The sequence below is a fragment of the Ictalurus furcatus genome, chromosome 14 (assembly GCF_023375685.1).
Source record: "Ictalurus furcatus strain D&B chromosome 14, Billie_1.0, whole genome shotgun sequence".
Classification (NCBI taxonomy): Eukaryota; Metazoa; Chordata; class Actinopteri; order Siluriformes; family Ictaluridae; genus Ictalurus; species Ictalurus furcatus.
This window is the reverse complement of record NC_071268.1, coordinates 25767204-25790993: the sequence shown is the minus strand read 5'-3', so window position 1 is coordinate 25790993 and position 23790 is coordinate 25767204. Positions and strand designations below refer to the sequence as shown.

The window sequence follows — 23790 nt, the reverse complement described above, 5'->3', positions numbered from 1 at the left end:
GGCAAACATCTGCACAAATCATAAATGAAAGCAATGAATTAATTAGCAATTAAATTGTCAAACACTTCGGGAAGCAGAAAATGTCAGCCATGTGGACGTTAGACAACCAGTTTTTAACAGGATTATATCAAAAATGTTACTTTTATGTTTTTTTTTTAACTGTTTACTGCCACTGCCATGTGCAATAAAGTAGAATGATACGGGAAAAAAGTATTGAACCCAACTGAATCTTGTTCAATTGGATTCGAGTCAGATGATTGGCTGGGCCTTGATTTCTTTTAACACCTTGATTTCTTTTTCTGAAACCAATTGAGAGTTTCCTTTGCTGTATGTTTGGATCGTTGTCCTGCTGGAAGCTCCACCCACGTCTCATCTTCATCATCCTGATGGATGACAGCAGATTCTTCTCAAGAATCTCCTGGTAAAGGACTCCATTCTTCGTTCCTTCAATTATATGAAGTCTGCCAGTACCATGTGATGAAAAACAGCCCCACACCATGATGCTTCACCTCCACACTTCACTGTTAGTGTAGTGTTTTTAGGGTGATGTGCAGTGCCATTTCTTCTGCAAACATGGTGTGTAGTATGACAGACAAAAAGTTCCATTTTGCTCTCGTCTGACCAGACTACTCTCTCCCAGTATCTCATAGGCTTGTCCAAATGAGTTGTAGCAAACTTTAAACGAGCTTCGGCATGCCTTTTCTTCAGTAATGGAGTCTTGTGGGATGAGTGTGAGCAGTGGAGTGCATTGCCTATTGTTTTCTCTGTGACGATGGTACCTGCTGCCTCCAAGTGTTTCTGGAGCTCTTTCCGGGTGGTCCTTGGCTCTTGGGCTACTCTTCTGACTCCCTGGTCAGCGATCTTGCGAGGAGCTCCTCTGCGTGGCCGGTTGATGACGGACTGATGTTGCTTCCACTTGCGGATAACGGCCCCAGTGGTGCTTACTGGAAGATTCAGAAGTTTTGAAATACGTCTGCATCCGATTCCATCAATATGTTTCTCAACAATAAGGTTGGAAGGTCTTGGGAGAGCGCTTTGCTTTTACCCATCATGAGATGTTTCTTAGGTAATGAAGGGCCTTTTTATAGACCATCAATTTACTAACCTAGCTGATATTAATTTGCGCAGATAGGAGGTATAATTACTTATGGATATCAGCTGGTTCCTTGCCTTACCTTGCCTTCCAGAACTGCTTTTTCTTAGCGTGTTCAGTACTTTTTGCCCCCCCTGTGTCATTCCACTAAATTACACATAACTTTATTTATGGACTTCAATGTTGTGAATTCTTTATATTCCCAGATTTCTTGACTTAATACCGATGTCTGGTGAAAACGTCATGTGAATAACCTCATTGGAAATATATTTACTGAAAAACATGTTGACATGTCCAATACTTATTTCCCCGACTGTATCTACTACCAATGAATCTATCTATCTATCAAATCTATTGTATCTATCTATCTACACTTTGTAACAGAGAGAGAGAGAGAGAGAGAGAGAGGATTCCCAGATATACCTCACTGCTCTTCTGACCCATAGTCTATAAATACTGCTGCAGTCTGTACAGGAGACTAGTCTGCCTGCCTGTGTGTGTCTCTCTCTGTCTCTCTCTGTATTAACAGCAGTGACACTGGGCCTGTGTGGATCACTGCAATGCAGCAGCACCTCCCTTCTCTATCTCTCTCTCTCTCACACACACACACACACCTCTATTCCTCAAGACGCAGCCCGTGGTTCCGTGGGAACAATTTCCTCGAGTCCAACATTTAATTGTTGAGTTTATGTTTAACGTCAGCGTACAACATTCCTGTGTGTGTGCCTGTTAGGATTGTCAGCCTTCCTGTGCTCACACTCGGCCTTCAGAGTGTGTCTCGAAGCCTGATGGCATCTGAAAGAGTTGTGACATTCACCCACACGTGAGTGCACACACGCACACACACACGAACCAACACTAGGAGGCGCTAAAGCGGTTCATGCTGTGCTCTGAGCTTTCAGGAGAACAGCTGGGGGACCAACACACACACACACACACACACACACACACACACAGCTCATCCCTGGCAGCTCAGAAATGCAGGCTATGTGTGTGTGTAGAGGGGCCTTCCTCTTGCATATGGCTCAGGCAGTATGGAGTGTCTCACATGCTCTCTATAAATAATGTAGGCAAGAAATCCAACACTCACACACACACACACACACACACACACACACACACACACACACATACTGTATATATGTATACGCACACACCTTACAGTCATATATAGGGAATGCACACATGTGCGAGGTCTAATCATACCCAGTAAAATGACCTGGTTAAAATTAAAAGAACAGGATCAGCCGTGCAACTTCACCCGAGTCTTTATTTCGGGTTTTCCTGACGACAGTCGCTTTATCCCGTGACCGGTTTCATCCTCTATACACATTTCAAACGCTGTAAAATGTCCTGGCTGACTAATAGAAATGGCAAAGAAATGTGATCAAATTAAACAGACAGATCTGAGCACTGTCTGGGCGTGGCCTAGTATGCGAATGAGCACGAACGATCGACATGACCATGTCCGAGACTCTCGGTCTGCTCCGTGCTGGATCTGTGTTGGGGGTACAAGCGAGGGATGAGCCTTGGGCTTGGTGACTGAAGCTTACATACACTGTACACAAGATTAGCCCCGCCCACTCGGCATTGACAAGTGACCAGCGCTTGCTCATTGAGGATTTATGAATTTCCTGTCATAGTTTCGTCCGTTTTCTACCTGTGTCCATCTGCGTTTCCTCCCAGATTCCTCCCCAAATCCTGACTGGCTACGCTCAATTGTATTCCCACCTCACGGATCCCAGGATAGACTCCGGATCCACAGCCACTGTGAGCAGTATAAAACCCCTACTGAAGATGAATGAACTCTCTATCGTGATACATGAAACTTACGAAAGGTTTAGAACGGAGGTCTTGAATGTTGAAGTTTCAGGAGGACACGCCGCATTCATAAGTATGCGTGGAGCTAAGGGGGTTATTATAATTATCATATTATTATTATTATTATTACTACTACTAACTCCTCTGGGAAATTGGGAAACATGAGAGTTCATTTAATTGATGTCCAACCATGTCTAACGTTCAGCTAGTTTAGCTCGCTGACACAGAATTAACTTCCACTCAGTTTTATTGATAGATCTAGTTTTAACAACAGCCACAAAGCAGCTTTACAGAACTACAGACGCTGATTCACACTATACGGCCGAAAGTATGTGGACGCCTGACCGTTACGCCCGTACGTGCTTGCTGAACATCCCATTCCAGATTTATTCTCCATTGGCTGTTATAATGCGCTCCACTCTTCCACAAAGTCTTTCAGCTAGATTTTGGGGCGTGGCTGTGGGGATGTGTGCTCATTCAGCTACAAGAGCGCTAGTGAGGATGAGGTCAGGCTCCGATGTCGAGGAGGCTCCGGTTCCAGTTCATCCCCAAGGTGTTCAGTGGGGTCGAGGTCAGGGCTCTGTGCAGGACACTCGAGATCTTCCACCTTCTTCCAACCTTAACACACCACGTCTTCACGGAGCTCGCTTTGTGCACAGGGACACGCGTGTCGTCATGCTGGACGTGTAATGCTACAGCATACGAATACGGGTGTGACGGGCAGCTGTCCACAAACATTTGGCCAGAGGACTAATCCCTGGCCCTAACGCACAAACAGGTGAGCAAACGCCGGTCAAAGGTTTTTAACATGATACTGAATTGAATTCATAACACTAGTCTACTTATATAGACATAATATATAACCTAATATTACGTTATCTATGAATTTTTTTTGTAGCTTGCTATTATGATATTTTCTATGGATGTGGAGTCATCGGGTCTGGGGGAAAAAAAAAAAAAAAGTCTGTCTACGCCCCTAGCAGTGAATGATTTGAGACACAGCCTTCATGTCCGTCAGCGGGCTCGGCAGCTCATGCACAGGCGACTCGGCTGGGCAGCTGGTGGCTCTGTTGTTCTTTACTGGTCCCATCTTGTTAAATGATGCTGTTTGATTTACGCTAACGAGGTCTGGTTTCAGGCTCCTCATCACTAATTAACAGTGTGCATGCAGAGAGAGAGAGCGAGAGAGAGAGAGTGCGAGAGAGAGCGCGAGAGCGCACACACTCACAATACAGTGAATACACAGGAATAAATGAAAAATGGATTAAGAATGAATAAGAGCAACATTCAGACATTCAAAGAAGGAGACAGCCTGGCAACGTCCTTAAAGCACACACAAACATACACACACACACACACACACCCCCAGAGCAGTGAGTAAAATGGCCGTGGAGCTTTCTTCTGATTTGGACTAGTCAGTGTGGAAGCTGTGCTTCATAGCCACACCTCACTTGCAAAAGAGTTCTCCACACTTCATTTGCATATCTTTAGGAGTTTAAAAAAAACTCTCGCATATACACGTGCACACACACACACACAGACACACACACACACTGTACCCTGTTCTATACATTGAATCACCTGAGGCATGTCTGAAGGTTAGATTAGTCTTTTGTTTTTGTTTTTTTTTACTATTTTTTAACATTTAGGTAGGTTTGACATGATTTCCGCCTACACTCACGAAGCTCCACCTCCAAAATCGTAGCTGGCCCATATAGTGTCTCTAAAATGACCGATGTAAAGTATTCCGGAGCAGAAGAATCACATAATTGAATCGTGTAGTAAAAATAATTAATACTTTTTTTTTTTTTTTTTTTTTTAAATCACACGAATATGGGCCACAAAGAGCTTACAAAGCAGGTGCGAGACCTCAATGTTGAAAAATATCAGCGAGCAGAGGGTTACGAAAAAATCTCAAGGCATTGGATATACCATGGAACACTGAAAAGACAACAATCAACAAGTGGAGAAAGTCTGGCAGGACCAGATTCCACAGCTAAATCCAATCAAAGATCTGTGGGGTGACCTGAAGAGGGCTGTGCCCAGGAGATGCCCAGCCAATCTGACAGAGGTGGAATGCTTTTACAAGTCAAGTCGTGCCAAACTGACCGACTCTTACCCAAAAAGATTGAATGCTGTGATAAAAATCTAAAGGTGCTTCAACTAAGTATAAGTTTAGGGGTGTGCACACTTATGCAACCATCATTCATCATTGTTTCCCCTGAAATTATCCGTATTGTTTTGGACTTAAGATTTCACAATACAGGTAGAAAAGTTTCTGACATGATTTATCTTGGTTTATTTTCATTTATTTGTTTTACATCACAAAAACCTGCCATTTTAACAGGGGTGTGTAGACTTTTTAGCGCAACTGTAAATGAACCAAATAAATAAATAAATAAATAAATCACACGAAATTAAATGAATCAAATAAATGAATCTTGAAAATAAATGAATCACGTTAAAATATCAGTGAACATAAATGAATCATATGAAAATGAATGAATTGTGTAACCAAATCCTGTGAAGACAAATGAATCATGGGTAAAACAAACAAACAAACAAACAGTCATAGCTGCATCTTGACACTAAATGATTGGCTTCAGCAGGTGTGCAAGGTGTTACTGTGTATTAGAAGTGATTCGGATGATAATATAGTAGATTCATTTTTGTTAAACACTGATTTATTCTGCTGTTTAATGGTTTATGATCTCTGCGGCACGCAGTTTGCTCAGAACACGATGCTTGCAGCTCGAGCGTAAAGCTAAAGAAGCGCATTTCAGACTCTAAACGCGTCTTGACTCCATGAGTCCGTGAGCTTTCAGTGGAGCAGAGCCAGGTGTGGGAAGAGACAGGAAAGGAAAAGGATAACATGTTAATATCAGTGAGTCCAGGTGTGTGTGTGTGTGTGTGTGTGTGTGTGTGTGTGTGTGTGTGGTTTATTACCTCTGCTGCCTGTGGCCAAGTCTGCGACCTTCTGAAAGGCATCGAGGAAAGCAGCGACTGCCACAACCGTAGCCCTGAGAACACACGACACACTTCTGAATTTCTCTCTACAAACGTCTTAAACATCGTACCACTGGGCATTTTAAACAAATATAATCCTCAACACCAGCACATTTTAACAGTAGTTCACAGTAATGCATGTTTATATATAACACAGCACTTTGAAAAAGTATTTGCCCCCATCCTGATTTCTGCTGTTTTTGTGTAGATCTCGTTCTAAATTGTTTCAGGAAATAAAACTAAATCCAAGATAAAACAAAGGCGACCCGAGTAAACACAAAACACAGTTTTTAAGCGATAATGTATTTTATTGAAGCAAAGAAGTCCTCCAATACCAACTGCGCCTGTGTGAAAATGTATTTGGCCCCGTAGTTACTAATTCGCCAAATCTATTAAACTGTATTCACAATGGAGTTCAGCTGGATTAGACGCAACCAGGCCTGATTACTACAAACCCTGTTCAATCACATCAACACTTCAATAGAACTTTTTCAACTGCATGAAGTTGGATAAAAGGTCTTACCTAGTAACACACTATGCGCCGAAGTTGAAGAAATTCCAGAAATGATGAGGAAGAAGGTGATGTATTTCAATAAGTCTGGGAAGGGTTACAAACCGATTTCAAATGCTCTGGGACTCCACAGGAACCACAGCGAGAGCCGTTATCTCCAAATGAAAAAAGCACAGTAGTGAACCTTCCCAGAAGTGGCCGACCTTTCAAAATTCCTCCAAGAGCACAGCGACTACTCATCCAGCAAGTCACAAAAGAACCAAGGACAGCATCAAAGGATCTACAGGCCTCTCTTGCATCAATAAAGGTCACTGTTCATGACTCCACTATCAGAAAGACACTGGGCAAAAATGGCATCCATGGAAGAGTGGCGAGGTGAAAACCACTGCTAACCCAGAAGAACATTAAGGCTCGTCTGAATTTTGCCAAAACACACCTTGATGATCCTTAAACCTTTTGAGAGAATGTTCTGTGGATTGACGAGTCAAAAGTGGAACTGTTTGGAAGACAGGGGTCCTGTTACATCTGGCATGAACCAAACACCGAATTCCACAAAAAGAACATCACCACCTATGATCAAGCATGGTGGAGGAAATGTGATGGAGTGGGGATGCTTTCCTGCTTGCAATGATAGAAACAGAGAGAAACATGAATTCTGCTCTCTACCAGAAAATCCTAAAGGAGAATGTCCGGTCTTCAGCATCTGGAATATGCAGCAAGACAATGATCCAAATCATAGGAGTAAGTCCTAGTCCTAGAAGTAAGTGAAAGACTGATCTCCAGTTATCGGAAGCGTTTGGTTGCAGATATTGCTGCTAAAGGTGACACAACCAGATTTGAACTTAAAGGGGGCCATTAGTTTATCACATGGGTGATAGGTGTTGGATAACTTTGTTTTACTTCAATAAAAATAATGAAAACTGCATTGTGTGTTTACTCAGGTTGCCTTTGTTTTATGTTGTATGTCGTTTGAAGATCTAAAACTATTTAATATGAGATACACACAAAAACAGAAGAAATCAGGATTGGACTAATGTTCTAATACGTTATCGTTTCTATAGTAACATCTCATTCACAGGGACTTACGTACATGGCAGACGCTCCACATAATCTAAACAGAATAATAAACGGATTAAAAACCTGTTGTGGTTTAATAAGGTAAACATATCATTCTTGATGTGGTTGAGACTGCCATAAGGAGGATGTTTATTTAATGTTTATTTACAGAAGGAGTCTCCAGTGTTAGCGCTTTGTACCAGTCAGAGGTAACTTTAACTGTAACATGTTTTCTGCCGGGTGCATGGTGGGTTTGATTTCTGCCGCTACCCTGTGTGTGTGGAGTTTGCGTGTTCTCCCCGTGCTGCGGGGGTTTCCTCCGGGTGCTCCGGTTTCCTCCCCCAGTCTAAAGACATGCATGGTAGGCTGATTGGCGTGTCTAAAGTGTCCGTAGTGTATGAATGGGTGTGTGAGTGTGTATGTGATTGTGCCTTGCGATGGATTGGCACCCTGTCCAGGGTATACCCCGCCTTGTGCCCGATGCTCCCTGGGATAGACTCCAGGTTCCCCCGTGACCCTGGATAAGCGGTATAGAAGATGGATGGATGGATGTTTTCTGTTTTCAGATCTTTCCGGTGCTTTCCAGATTCTTGGTTACATAACAAGGAGTGTTTATAGCTGCTATAACATAAGTGATGACAGAAACTTGGTTCGTGGATGTTCTGCAACATTAAATGTAACTATAAACGGATAAAACAAATCATGTGCTGTCCTTTTGTACGCGAACATTTGAATCAATGTTATTTGGATTTGAAGTTATTTACAGAAACTCCACCTTATCGCACCAAACCGCTGTCGATCATTAACAGCATGCCCACAAATCCTTATCTACCGTGTGATCGATGGGGACGACGGAGTCTTCCAAAGACTACAGAAGGCGTGTCTACTGAAGAGTGGGCGTGTCTCGAAGACCACAGATGAAAATCTGTAGGCGTGTTTGTGTGTCCATATATGGCAACAAGGGCTACGCTGAACGGCTTGATCGCCGTAGATGGCGATGTGGGCGTGTCTTTAAGCCTGTATATGGAAGGACACGCTTGAACATGCTCACTGTATGAGGTGAGGGAACAAAGTGCGACACGTAAAAACGATTCCCCTGGTGTGCTGTGTGTAAATAAAGAGAAGAAGAAGCGTAAGCACGTAGTGCTCGTGGCTGCGGTGTGGGTATCAAAGAATCCTGGACGTGTTTCGACAGCACTGTTCTTCTGGTGGTGGGGGTGTTGGTGTGCATTTGGGTGGGACACCTGTTTAAACACACACCCAATCCACACGATTCTTGTGTTCAGTAATGTTCAGCGCGCACGAGAAGTGATCTAACTGGTGAAAGATGAGACGGTGAGCGTGAGACGCAGCTGCCCCATCAGAGTGCTGATAGTTCACACAGAGCGGCGTGGTACAGCCATGTGTGTGTGTGTGTGTGTGTGTGTACATATACACACTTATACATGGCATTCTCACACACACAGCTCATAAGGAAGATGGTGGGCAGGATTTCTACTCTAAATGTGCGGTTATATTTTACAACAAAATGAGGTTAGTGTGTGGTAAAGTGTGCTCAACTATCTCCAGTGTGTGATGTGAAGCCTCACCTGAGGTGCGCCTGCAACTTCCCAGCCTTGCTGATAAAATCCTCCCACACCGGGTAGCTGCCCTGCAACAGGAGAGAGAGAAAAGCAAAAAAAAAAAATCTTTTCTTTATGCATTCAACTCCTTGGAGACTTTAAAATACCCCACACATACAATTCACTCAGAATAACCATCTCTCTCTGTCATTATCCTCTCGCTCTTTACCTCTCCTAATCTCTCTCATTATCTCCTCCTGCTTCACTGTTTACCTTCGCCTTACCTTTCATCCTCCACCTCTCTCTCTCTCGCTGTCTCTCAGTCTCTTTCTGTCTCACTGTCTCTCTCTTGCTCTCTCTCTCTGTCTCTCTCTCTCTCTCTCTCTGTCTGTCCATCCGTCTCTCTCTCTATCTGTCCGTCTCCCTCTCCGTCTCCCTCTCCGTCTCCCTGCCGCCAGCTGAATCAAGGAGCTGAACGGGTTTTTCCCAGCAACAATAAGAGCCAGCTGCCATGTTTTCTATCAATCCCCATCGCTCACCTACTGACATACTGCCAATTATTCATAATATGCCAATAGTATGTTAATATCTGGAAGTTTTAGATTTTTGGAACCAGATACTATTTTGAATAAAAGCCATATTAAACAAAATAACAAGATCACCGATGATCACCACAGGCAAAATATTGAGCTTCAAAATTAATATAGAAATGTTGTAACCGGAAATAAAAGAAAATATTTAACTATATATAATTAAAAAGATGCATTATTTATTAAAGTCCATTATTATTATCATTATTATTATTATTATTATTATTAATAATAATAAATTAAGTACTTGGTTTAAAATCATTTTTCTAAACTATTTTTTCATGTGTTTTGTTTCTTGAATTTTACAGCCCTATGATCAACAGACATTTTGTTGAGCCCACAAACCCCTAAAACACTTACAAATAGATTTAAGATTTTTCTCATAATTATTATTACTCCATCTGCCAGAGAATTCCTTCCACACACACACACACACACACACATACCACTATTGACCAAATCTATCCAGCTGAAGGTACTGAAATAAACATACACAGAAGCTCTAGCTAGGCTTTGAGCAAATAATAAGATGTTTGTAAGTAAAATTACAGACTGTTTCTGTTCGAAAGCTACTCGAGACCTCACAACTCGGGTGAACACGCAGAACAAATCGAGGAACGTAGGACATTCCCTCATCAGAGAAGTTTCCTTTAGCTCCTACTCATGGTCATCACTGACAATCAGTACGTTTACACGGACGACGATAATCCGATATGAACCCGATTAAGGCGATACTCTGATTAAGAAACTAGCATGTAAACAGCGATTATTGATGATCTTAATCCGATTAAAGTCATACTCCAAGTAAACACAAATGGAATTAAGTCGTGTGGAGTATTCCTGTTTTAGTCGCATTATGGACTTGTATTACAGACATGTACACACCTTAATCACACTATTAACGTCGTGTGGGAGTTTTCACCGCATTCTGCGACAGGACACGTACACACACGGCAGCGCTCAACCGTTTGACGGCAAACAAGAGAGCATGGCTGCGTCCCAAACCGCGTACTTACCTGCTATATAGTAGGAGAAATACACGTATCTCAGCTACTATATAGTAGGTAAGTACGCGGTTTGGGACGCAGCCCACGGCTTCAAGCAGTCGTCTATTAGCACGTACAGCACGACAAATAATTAACCGCACTTGAAGCGTTCGTAAAATTAAAAACACCCAAAACTGTATACGGTCCCATAACGAAAACCAACTGTATGTCGATACGTGAAATTCTGGAGGGACGTCGGACTGCGTGGCGCGGTGACGTAATGACGTGTGACGTTAATCGCTCTATGTTCTATAACATGTAACACCTGAACATGAAAGGAGTATTCTAAAAGCGACTCATGTAAACACCTTAATCACAATATTGTCTTACTCAGAATAAGGTCCATAATTAGATTACTGCAGTCCATGTAAACGTAGTCAGTGATTGCTGGCAACGTCTGTATACTCATCCCCAATTCAGTCCAGATCATCTTAGGTTCTGAAATTATATGATCCTACATAAATAAATAAATAAATAAATGAATGAATAAAAACTATAAAGAGCAGTATTTGGTGTCAATATTTGGCATGACGGTCCTTTACTTTAAAAATCAAATCAATAGCAGTGTCAGGTACAACGTGTGCGGTTTTATAAGGAAGTTTTACCGAGCATGTCGGAGAACCTGACTCGGTTCTTCTGGAGACTTTGACTGTCGCGTCAGCAAAACCCAGCAGCCTTCATGATGTTTTTCGTCTGAAAAGTGTCTCTTACATAATGCGCTGCTTTCTTTAATAACATTTCATTTCATGCTGGAAGACTAATGTTTGGAATCTAAAATGTTTTTATACTGACTCGATAATGTAAAAGTCATAAAGTTTGTGCTTTAAAAAAAAAAAGAAAAAGGGGTGTCTATACAGTACTATGCAAAAATCTTAACGTGTTAGCGTGCTTAGTGCTGACACTGGCCATCACTCGCTCCTTTCAGTAATCACTGTCTAGAAGATTTTGGAACGACCCGCAAAATGGCTGACGTGAGAATTCCTCCCCTAGGTACGCAGGAGCTCACGTAAAATGTGATGAATGTTTTTTTTCTAAACGAACTCATTTTTAGGAACATCACATGTCTTGTGTGAATGCTCCCGCTAGCAACTCATGAATGAATTTGTTCATGTCCAGTTTGATAAACGAGGCCCGAAGTCGGAGATCTGAGAGAGGGTCTGCTGAAATAAAATCACAAGGTCTGTGATGTATACAGTTACACCAATCGGCCATAACATTAAAACCACTGACAGGTGACGTGAATAACATTGATTATCTCCTTCCAGTGGCACCTGTCATGGGGTGGGGTATATTTATTAAGCAACAGGTGAAAAGTCAGTTCTCGAAGTTGACGTGTTGGAAGCAGGAAAAATGGGCAAGACATGGGTCAAATTGTGATGGCTATAGACGACCGGGTCAGAGCATCTCCAAAGCAACAGGTCTTGTGGGGTGTTCCCGGTATGCAGTGGTTAGTACCTAGCAAAAGCGGTCCAAGGAAGGACAACCGGTGAACCGGCGACAGCGTCATGGGCGCCCAATGCTCACTGACGCGTGTGAGGATCGAAGCCTATCCCGTCTGGTCCGATCCCACAGAAGACCTACTGTAGCACAAGATGCTGTAAAAGTTAATGCTGGCTCTGATAGAAAAGAGTCGGAACACACGGTGGACCCCAGCTTGCTTCTATAGGTACAAGATGTTGATTTCCAAACTCCCCAGATCCCAAATCCGATCGAGCGTGTGTTGGATGTCCTGGACAAACAAGTCCGATCCATGAAGGCCCCACCTCGCAACTTACACGACTTAAAGGATCTGCTGCTAACGTCTCGGTGCCAGATACCACAGCACACCTTCAGAGGACTTGTAGAGTCCAGGTCTCGACGAGTCAGAGCTGTTCGGCTGGCACGAGGAGGACCTACACGATTTTACGCAGGTGGTTTTAATGTAACGGCTGATCGGTGTATACATTTAATCCTTTCACTATGATCATTCCGGTCTCTGCACTCCATCAGAGACCTGCATAGAAATTCAATTATAGCCTATTAATGCGATTATACAGCGACGCATGTGACGTGCACAGAGCAGCTGCATGTCAAAGAAGAGACGGTGTACAACATTTAAGTGTGTGTGTGTGATGTCTCCATGCCTCATCCCTGCCTCTTTTAAGAGTTTTTGATAACCGGAGGCAACATCTGTTTCCTTGACAACGTGAGAGGCTGCAGAACCAGAGCCATGACGCTGCAGTCTGCCAACACACACACACACACACACACACACACACATCCACAGACTGCAGACCACAGAGCACACTGGATCAACCCCCAGCTCTTTTGCATTCCCACCCCTACATGTACCAGCTCTCACACACATCCGTTAAACAGAAATATCTGGAAATACAATTTAATGTAATAAATATTTATAGATTGCTTTCCTTTTGGCGGTGACAGATAAATTCCATGTAGCTTCCGTTTCCTATAATAACCACATTAACCACTTTTTTTTGTGTCAGACACACACACACCCTTGCTCTGGGTCATGTGCTTCAAAGCTTGTTATTAACAACAGAAGACATGTCCCAACAACCTGTTCTCTCTTTTTTCTAAATCCCAGTCTCTCCCAGTCTGCAGTGATTATAACCGTATGCTGAAACACTCGTTCATTCATTCATTCACTTTCAGAAAACTCAGAGGGGACACATCCCGGAAGACACACTACTCCATCTCCATCTCCATCTCACACACACACACTCATTCACACCTACGAGCGGTTTAGAGTCACCAATCCACCTACAGGTGTGTTTCTGGACACTGGGAGGAAACCGGAGAACCCAGATGAAGCCCATATGGACACCAGGAGAACATGAGGAACTCCGCACGGACAGTAACCCGAGCTCAGGACACTGGAGCTGTGAGGCGTCGTGGTGTCTCCTCTTACTCATAATCAGGTGCGATAAATCAAAAGAGCCGTGTTTTTGGTATCGTTTGGAGTTTTCAGAGACTTTTTCCTCCCGAAAAGTGACGATAAACACGCCACGAGGAAGAACTAGTTAACGAATCACACAACAAAAACCCGTACCATCTGATACCACGTGATAAACTGACTACGCTAACCGAGAGTAAATAGCAGCTTTTACCCAGGACGTCGTACCTGTTACCGACAACGAAGGATTCCGACGCAATGACAACAAAACCGTATTTCACGTACAAGAGCGTTTTTCGGAAATCAAACTAAACTTTGCTCTTCTCCACTGTAACACTAGTCCAATGTAGCAAGCTAATATATTTCGTTTAAAATTTCCTAGTTGAACTTATAAAGAGTCTAAGTGCATGAACACGTCTGCTTTTCGTGGCCACGATATAAACGGGAAAAATAATTTTAAAAAAAAAGAGCTAAACGACGTGTTTCCCAGTGCCGCTAACTGATTAATACTCAAATAACCAAAAACCACGTATTCAGACTCGTACTCATATTCTTAGGCACGAGGTGTGGTTTCTTCACGTACAATGTGAAATCAAACGTTCTAGTTCATTTTAAGTTGTGGCGTGTTTCTCCTAGATTCTTCGATCTCCAGAAGTGCTGTTCAGCTGAAAACATGTTTAATCAGATTTGTCGTATGAGGTTAAGGCTTTTATTGCACCACGGAAACGTCGCACCTACTTTTACAAAGTCCTCTGTGACTCCACGTCTAACGTGTAGGAACGTAAAGGAAAATAAACCTATTCGAATCAGGAATTTGGTAAAACGGTCTATGATCTGGACGCATGGATTTATAGCGATAATGCTGTTTCATTTAATGCTGTGGAATGTCTGAAGCGTTTAGTTCCTGGGATCACTTACATTATAGCAGCTAGAAATAGTCGTTCACTCACCGACATCTTTTTTCTCAAAAAAACAAAACAAAAACAAAACAAAACAAAAAAGCAGCTCGTTACAGAGGAATCGGAACACACCAAGTGTTCTGTTGTGAGGACTTTCCTGTGGTGGAAAACTAAATGGAACTGAACTAAATAAATCGTATGGGTATCGGCCCCGAATCGACTCGTGTCGGCCTGAATCGACTCGTGTCGGCCCTGAATCGACTCGTGTCGGCCCCGAATCGACTCGTGTCGGCCCCGAATCGACTCGTACTGGTATCGGCCCTGAATCGACTCAGTAGTCAATTTAAGTGAATTATTACTTGTATATATGTAGAGTTTTTTGTAATGTGTCTTATACTATGTGTCTTAATAAGATGTGCATCATATCACCTGAAAGAGGGAGATTCACAATCAGAGTAATATTTTTATACGTGTCTTTTGTGTGCTGATTTTTTGGAACATGAAAAAGTAAGCGTTTCCTGTCACTTTATCACCTCACGCTTGCAAAGACGATATAGACGTGAAGTGTAACCATTACTACAAGAAGTTTACTTTTTTTTTTTTTCTTTTAAGCGCTACATTTCGTTTGAAGACTGCCAGTGACTCGGCTGTTCGGACATCTAGGGGAAGTTCATCCCAGCAGTGAACAGTGAAGAGTCTTGATGCATGTCTTCCATGCACCCTGAGAGATGGTGGGACCAGTAGAACAGTGCTAGAGGATCGGAGGGCACGTGGTGCAGTGCGGGGTGTGATAAATGCTTTGAAGCAGATGGATGCCGCTCTGTTTTTGCCTTTGTAGGCAAGCATCAGTGTTTTAAATCTGATGCGGGTAACTATAGGAAGCCAGTGGAGGGACTGCAGCAACAGGGTGGTGTGGGAGAACTTCGGAAGTTCACTCTAGGCATCCGATGATGTCGAATGTTCATCTTTAGCATCCATTTATAAATTAGTGTGATGTTGCTTTCAGTGAACCTCATACTGCTTCCAAATTGGAAACAGGAGTGTGCAAAACGCGGGCCAAAGCCACCGCACACAAGCAGGCTCATCCCGCAGGGGGAGGGCGGGGTAATCAAATAAAACCTTCAGAAACACTGTGCATGTTGAAAACTGCAGTAACTGATCCGGCACATGCACCTCCTTCCTTCAGGTTGAACGCACAGATTACAGCGTCAACAGACACGGGCAGCGTGACCGCTGAGAGAGACGGGGGTGATCAGGGTGAACGGGATTAGTGCTGAAGCAGCAGTGAGACAAAGCGCAGATCATCTAAACACCTCTAAAGAAGGCGTGTGGAACTCTCTCCAGGACACAGTGGCTTCAGGGAAGGCTCTCGATGTTTACAAGCGTATGTTCTTTAGATTTACGTCGGTTACATCATTCCTCTTGGTCGAAAATAAAGAACGTTTAACAACAAAGCTTTAATTTCCATTGAGGTTGCACCGGCAAAGTGTACATCTTTGAAAATTGTAAAAAAAAAAAATTTTTTTAAATGTTAAAAACAATAAAAAGCTCACAGTTCTGCATCTTCTGACAAAAACAAACAAATTTGCATTATTTACATATGTAACATGTAAGGAATAAAACACTTCGAAGCATGCTGTTACGGGAAAACAATAATCCTTGATGTAATCCATGTTGAACATCCACGGAGGGGGAGGGTTAGGGTTAGGGTTAGGGGGCACGTTGGCTTAGTGGTTAGCATGTCGGCCTCGTACCTCCAGGGTTGGGGTTTGATTCCGTTGTGTGTGCACGGAGCTTGCATGTTCTCCCCGTGCTTTCAGGGTTTCCTCCAGGTACGCCAGTTTCCTCCCCCAGTCCAAAGACATGCACTATAGGCTGATTGTCGTTGCCAAATTGTCTGTAGTGTGTGACTGGGTGTGCGATTGTGCCCTGCGATGGTTTGGCACCCTGTCCATATTATGTTACACTAATATCAAAACGCTGAGCAGTAGCGCACTATGGATTGGTTCAGTGTGAACTGAAATGAGGCAGCAAGCCTGGAGTTTACCAGGGTTTTTACCAGGCACTTTTCAACACACACACCTGCTTCTTTTTATTTATTTATTTTTTACCTGTTTATGGCTAAACGAGGAGCTACCTCTACAATCTGGAACTGATTTGGTTACAGAAAATCAGTTTCATTTTTCGATCAATGTTTGTGTTTCTGAAGCTCTCTAGATCACAGCTATCACTTGTAGCCGAAAACAGTGGCGCATGGTACTATATTTATATCATCGCCGATATCGTTATCGCGATAAATACCAGAAAATCGCTCATCCCTAATCACATGTAAGCTTTAAGGTAATGCATGCTGAACGTCCACACCGGACATGTTTTGTTGCGCATGAGTCATTCTGCGCTCAGAAATCAACACTGAAACGGTTGGAGCGATGTAAAAGAGGGCGTGGCATACAAAATCGGCCTCCTCAGTGGGAGTCTTGATCCGAAATTGCACTCGAGTTACTACCTACTGTACCTCTTAGCGAAGATGAAATGTCAAAACGGTATTTTCCTGATCTTCTCAGAAGACTTATTCAAAACACCACATTTGACTAATCTATTGCTATCATGTCACCTGATCGCACCTTTTCATTCTAACACCGCCTCTTTTTACAATCACATCACGCTCCTCCATGTCACCATTTGCGCTACGGATGCAGAGAATCCATCTGCCATGCCCGCGTGTGTGTTTCTCTTGCATTATGATCGCTACCGTGTTTAACTATCAGCGTTAAATGAACATGATTGAAATCATTTGTGAACTGTTCAATATTTTACTCATTCGGTTTAAATGAACTCTTAATCCTGAGAGAACAGTTATAAGGTTAAATAAACACTTGCAGGATTAGGGTAAGACCCACTGTGCTAACTAAACACCTGCTGTGTGAACTGAGCACCAACACATTTGATTAAAGGGGTCATGACATGAGAAATAAAATTGTCCTAGATCTTTTGACATACAAGAGGTCGTTGTACCATTAAAACATCCTGCAGGTTTCACAGCTAAATACATCCTCCTAGGTACAAAAAAGGCATTTATTTAACCAAGCTCCAAAAATGGCTTTTATAAACATCTACACTATTAAATACCTACAGTGTTGAATGTGCACAGCATTAAATACATACCTACAGTGTTAAGTAAACACCTACAGGGTAGAATAAACACCTACAGGGTTGAACAAACACCTACAGGGTTGAACAAACACCTACAGGGTTGAACAAACGCCTACAGGGTAGAATAAATACCTACAGTGTTGAACAAACACCTATAAGGTAGAATAAACACCTACAGGGTTGAACAAACGCCTACAGGGTAGAATAAATACCTACAGTGTTGAACAAACACCTATAAGGTAGAATAAACACCTACAGGATAGAATAAACACCTACAGGGTAGAATAAATACCTACAGTGTTGAACAAACACCTATAAGGTAGAATAAACACCTACAGGGTAGAATAAACACCTACAGGGTAGAATAAATACCTACAGTGTTGAACAAACACCTATAAGGTAGAATAAACACCTACAGGGTTGAACAAACACCTAGAGGGTAGAATAAACACCTACAGGATAGTATAAACACCTAGAGGGTAGAATAAACACCTACAGGGTGGTATAAACACCTACAGGGTAGTATAAGCAGTTACAGTGCTGTATAAACACGTACAGAGTTGAATTAAACACCTACAGGGCAGTATAAAAACCTACAGGGTATTATAAAGACCTACAGGGTAGTATAAACAGTTACAGTGCTGTATAAACACATACAGGGTTGAATTAAACACCTACAGGGCAGTATAAAGACCTACAGGGCAGTGTAAAGACCTACAGGGCAGTATAAAGACCTACAGGGCAGTATAAACAATTACAGTGCTGTATAAACACGTAAGAGTTGAATTAAACACCTACAGGGCAGTATAAAGACCTACAGGGCAGTATAAAGACCTACAGGGCAGTATAAAGACCTACAGGGCAGTATAAACAATTACAGTGCTGTATAAACACGTAAGAGTTGAATTAAACACCTACAGGGCAGTATAAAGACCTACAGGGCAGTATAAGCAATTACAGTGCTGTATAAGCACGTACAGAGTTGAATTAAACACCTACAGGGCAGTATAAAGACCTACATGGTTGAATTAAACACCTCCAGTGTCGTAGAAACACCCCTAGTGTTGAATTAACTCTCAGCCCAGAACGGCAATGCTGAAGTAAGTGCTGAAGTGTCAAACAAACACACACGGTGTTTTTAATGAACATTTAACACGTGCCCAGCCAGGCCTATGGCCGCACGGTAAAGGTTGAAGGTTAAAGGCTGACTGTAAGAAGAACACCACGTCCACAGTGGAAGTGTTTATTTCACGTTGTGCTGTGTGTTAATTTAACACTGTATAAACGATTACATGCAGCACAAGCAGCAGCTCATTCAACACTGTATGTGTTGAGACATGAATGAGATGTGTGTGTTTCAGGTCTCGTGACAATCGTGAGTATTTAATCTCTGCCTGCCCGCCCACACACACACACTCTCTCTCTCTCAAGGCCACAGCAGCTGCCAGGCAACCCGCAGCATCTCCATCATCTGCCCATCAAACCCCACATTACACCTCACTGATAATGAAACACCGCCATGATTACAGATTAAACCCGGCAGTTGTGCGGTTCTGTTGCATAACGGACAGTGTCGGTAAACGTTATGGTCGCTGTTACCTTCATGTCGGTGATGACTGTTTGGAAAAGTCCTCCGAGCGCGCTGCACTCTCTCTCCATAACCGCCTCCATTTCCGAGCCGGACAGCTGAGAGGGGTTTAGTCGGTACTCACCCCGCACTTCCTTATCAATCTGTTTGTTAAACGGCGCGCTGACGTTAAAATCAACAACAAACCGCCGCCTGACAGATCACAGAGCGGGGGAGGAGGAAAAACCCGGCTCTACGGCGAACGTGACGCTTTACCGACGGTTGCCATGGCGAAAATGCAACCATGTTTCCCTCGGACGACTCATTTCGAAATCCTTATCACTTCTATTTAGCACGCAGAAAGTAAACAAAACCGGAAACATGTCGGAATTAATTAAAAACACAGCAAACCCCAAAATAATCGGGAGTTGTTCAGTCACTGCAGCTTTTCGTTACGCGGTTACGTCGCCGGTTCACCTCGCGCGAGCTGTAGCTCAGAGCGCGCGTGAGTGACAGCCACCGAAGCCACGCCCACGCCTTCTCCTCTCAGTGGAAACAGCGATGTCCGTTACGATTCGCTTTACTGAATCGGTTCTTTAACTCGATTCATGGAATCGAGTCGATTCGTTTAATCAAACCCGAATAAGACAAAAAGGAGGTCAGATTCATTTTAGTTGTACTTCATGTAGACATGAACTGCTTCTTTGACCAAAAACCAGTTCAAGTGTGTCAAACGTACAGGAGTTCTGATTTATTAGATTCACAACCATTCGAATCGAGGCGTCCGACTGTATCGAACTACCTGCGTTTTGATTCATTTGATTCAAATGAATGACTTGTTTGGATAGGCTTCAGCCGCAGACTCCTACGGTGTTTATTCCCGGGTTTTTGTATGCAACAGTCCATTTTATTACTACCAGGAAGCCTGAATGTGTGTGAAAATAGCTAACATATGGACAACAGTATTTAATTCATAAGCCAGGTTAACTGCTAACAGCATACAACATAAACACACTGTCTGAAAATAAAACCAGGCTGTGAATAATAAATACATAAACATCAGCTCACAAAATCCGGAAATGCAGACTGAAGAGAGCTAAAAACTCAAATATACATTAAAACAGACAAAAATATATTATCCTGTAACGTTGGGAAAATTTGTAAATGGCAACTAAACAGCGCCATCTAGTGTTTACTAATGAAACCTACCTTAGTTCATAACAGTTTTATAGTATGCATAGTTAGGGCCCGAGCACCGCTGGTGCGAAGCCCTATTGGATCTGCTCCGTTTATTATTAGGGCCCCGCTCCTCCGGTGCAAACCAGAGGTGCAGGGCCCTATTGTTTTCGGCATGTTTATGTTAATAAACACTTAGCTAAGTGCTAAGGCAGGCAATTAATACCACGAAACAGGAAGATGTTATAAATTTGTCCTAACTCTTGTTACTAATTGAAGCTTAGATCACATTAACTGTTAACCGTTTCATAAATTTGTAAGTGACCACTAGATGGCAGTATTGCAATACATACGATCCATCCATACCCAGGGTCGTGGGGAGCCTGGAGCCTATCCCAGAGAGGGTGGGGGACACCCTGGATGGGGTGTCAAAACATTGCAGGGCACAATCGCACACATTCACACACTACGGACAATTCAGAGATGCCACTCAACCTACAAAGCATGTCTTTGGACTGGGGGAGGAAACTGGAGTCCCAGGAGGAAACCCCTGAAGCACAGGAAGAACATGCAAACTCAGAGCACGCAGGGCGGAGGCAGGAACGAAACCCCTAACCCTAGCACGATTCAAACGTGCTAACCACTAATCCAATAAGGCACCATGCCCTCGGTATACAAGATGTACTAGGTCTATGGATTCAAGCCAAATTTATTTATAAATCCTTCGATTAAAAAAACAGGTGCCTCAAGCAGTCCTAAACTTTTAAACGTCTTAAAATCTCTTGGATGGTCGATTATGATTATACACATCATATACAATAGACTGGTGTTTGGCTTCATGTTTGTTGTTACCACAGCACTAATTTGTACTTTTTTTTTTACATTTACCTTCTCAGCACTTCTCAGTGTTTCAGGAAGCATTACCCGTGAGCTCAGAATCATTGTCCAGTTATTGTAAATTATTAGAGGGTGATTTCCTAAACGTCATCTTTTAGTTACAGAACAGCCAGGCTAAGCTAACTTAGCTTATGTTAGCGACGAACGTGGCGGAAAACGTAAAAGAATATGCGTATGTATGACTGTTACAAAGCGCTGACGATAGAGACTCGTACCATAGATGTTAAACAGACAAACATCTCGTCACACAAAACGTCACCATAGCAACAATTACACACTTTTTTACACACTCAGTCTATATGGAGCGTCCATCGTACGAGCCCCGGGGTAAGTTGTTACTATAGGAACAGTAATGTATGTGAACGAGTGCATTAACACAAACACGTGATTTGCCTTGCAGTTGGACCTACTGTCAGAACTGCTGATATCGATAATTAATCAACACCTCCACAAAACTCCAGAATAAAGACGCACCGGGTCCAGACGTTATTCTGAAACCCGTAATGGCTGAATTTAATAGCAGGCCTGCTGGGACAAACACGAACATCCACTCATTCTGTGCACTGGAGTGAGTGCTGATGGGAAATTTGTGACACTAACTCTCACTTCCTCGCTCTTTTCTGTGTACAGAGGAGGGGTAATGTGCAGTCCGGTCTCTCTGAGGGGTGCGGAGATGAGCCTTTAATGACAGGCAAATACATGATCATTACACGGGCTGCTGGAGTACTGCTATTACACACACGCACACACACACACACACACACACACACACACACACACCATGTTGCTTTACAGCTTTACAACAGGCACCAATTTTTCCACCCCATTTGCATTTACACTGACCCACCAATCAAAACAATTCAGTTCCCACACCTGCTCTCTCTCTCTCTCTCTCTCTCTCTCCCTCTCGTTACTCAGACTGGACAGCTCAACAGCTAAGACATGTTTTATATCTGATGGTTGCTTCTCTAGTTTTGAGGCTAATAAGTAATGGAGATCTTGCTCATCCAAAATCTTTATTAAAAAGAAATATATATATATATATATATATATAAGTAAATACCTTCCTCCAACCATATCTAGTTCAGTGATATCACACAGACTTCCTGTGGTTTAGGACACAGAAACCTTTACTGTCTAATATATATATATATATAACCAAAGACTTATAATATTAAGATTTCAGGACTTCCAAGTGTCATTTGAACAAGTACATGAAGATTTGGAATTAAATGAATGCAGAAGGTTTTCCGTTATTTGCTAGCTAGATTAGCATCATACAGTAGCTGCAGTCTTTTTCCAGCTGAACAAATATTACAACTTTGGAGTTTTTGCTGCACAGGTTAAAATGTTTTCTAAAAGTTATGGTTCTAGGAACGTTTACTTCAAACGAATGTTCAACCTGTCAAGCCTTCAATGTTGTAACAACATTGCTGACACAAACGGCTTTATTTCATCAAGGTGGATACGAACTAATTTAACGTAAACCACAGACAGGACAATTTACACAAGAAATGAAAATCCAGTCAGTCTGTCGGAAAAAATCACATCATACAAGAGTTTGTGTATATTTTATATTTGAATGTCGATTGATCGGCTTCGGATCATATAAGTGGTAAGCCCTGCTGGGAATCCCCCCCCCCAAAAAAAAAAAAAAAAACATAACAAAAAAAAACAATAGAAACCATCACAGAAATTTTCATTGTTTCTACTACAAATACCATTATAAACCATCAGCTAACCATTAAAACCATTACCATTATTGGTCCTTAATGGTATCCACTAGACATAACATGCCACCAATAGAGACCCACAGGGACCATTACAGTTTCCATTAAAACCAATACAATTCCCATTATAACCATTAAAACCATTACAAACTCTGTGAGGGTTTCTATTTTTTATGGGTTTTTTTCAGCAGGGAACTTACTGGTAAGTTACTAAGATTTTACACACATACAAGCGTGAAGACATTGTTAGCACTGACATTAGTGTTAGCATTGATATTAGTGTTAGCATTGACATGAGTGTTTGCATTGATATTAATGTTAGCATTGACATTAGTGTTTGCATTTATATTGGTGTTAGCATTGACATGAGTGTTTGCATTGATATTAATGTTAGCATTGACATTAGTGTTTGCATTTATATTGGTGTTAGCATTGACATTAGTGTTAGCATTGATATTAGTGTTTGCATTGATATTAGTGTTTGCATTGATATTGGTGTTAGCATTGACATTAGTGTTAGCATTGATATTAGTGTTTGCATTGATATTAGTGTTTGCATTGATATTAGTGTTTGCATTGATATTGGTGTTAGCATTGACATTAGTGTTAGCATTGATATTAGTGTTTGCATTGATATTAGTGTTAGCATTGATATTAGTGTTTGCATTGATATTAGTGTTAGCATTGATATTAGTGTTAGCATTGATATTAGTGTTTGCATTGATATTAATGTTAGCATTGACATTAGTGTTAGCATTGACATTAGTGTTTGCATTTATATTGGTGT

The 23790-nt window shown here is 42.2% G+C and overlaps 1 protein-coding gene across 4 annotated transcripts in view; it reads right to left on the bottom strand.

The window, feature by feature from the left end:
• Positions 1-19724, bottom strand: part of LOC128617997 (protein MTSS 1) — a 40757-nt gene extending 21033 nt beyond the window's left edge. For all 4 annotated transcript variants that reach the window (XR_008387656.1, XM_053641326.1, XM_053641327.1 and 1 more), the window contains exons 1-3: positions 19233-19724; positions 9077-9138; positions 5861-5934 (exon numbers count right to left, since the gene is read on the bottom strand). Coding sequence is in view for 3 of the 4 variants with exons in the window: in XM_053641326.1 (XP_053497301.1) it covers positions 5861-5934; positions 9077-9138; positions 19233-19304 (208 nt within the window). In the remaining variant the exon portion in view is untranslated. The remainder of the gene's footprint in view (positions 1-5860; positions 5935-9076; positions 9139-19232) is intronic.
• Between the last annotated feature and the right edge of the window lie 4066 nt (positions 19725-23790).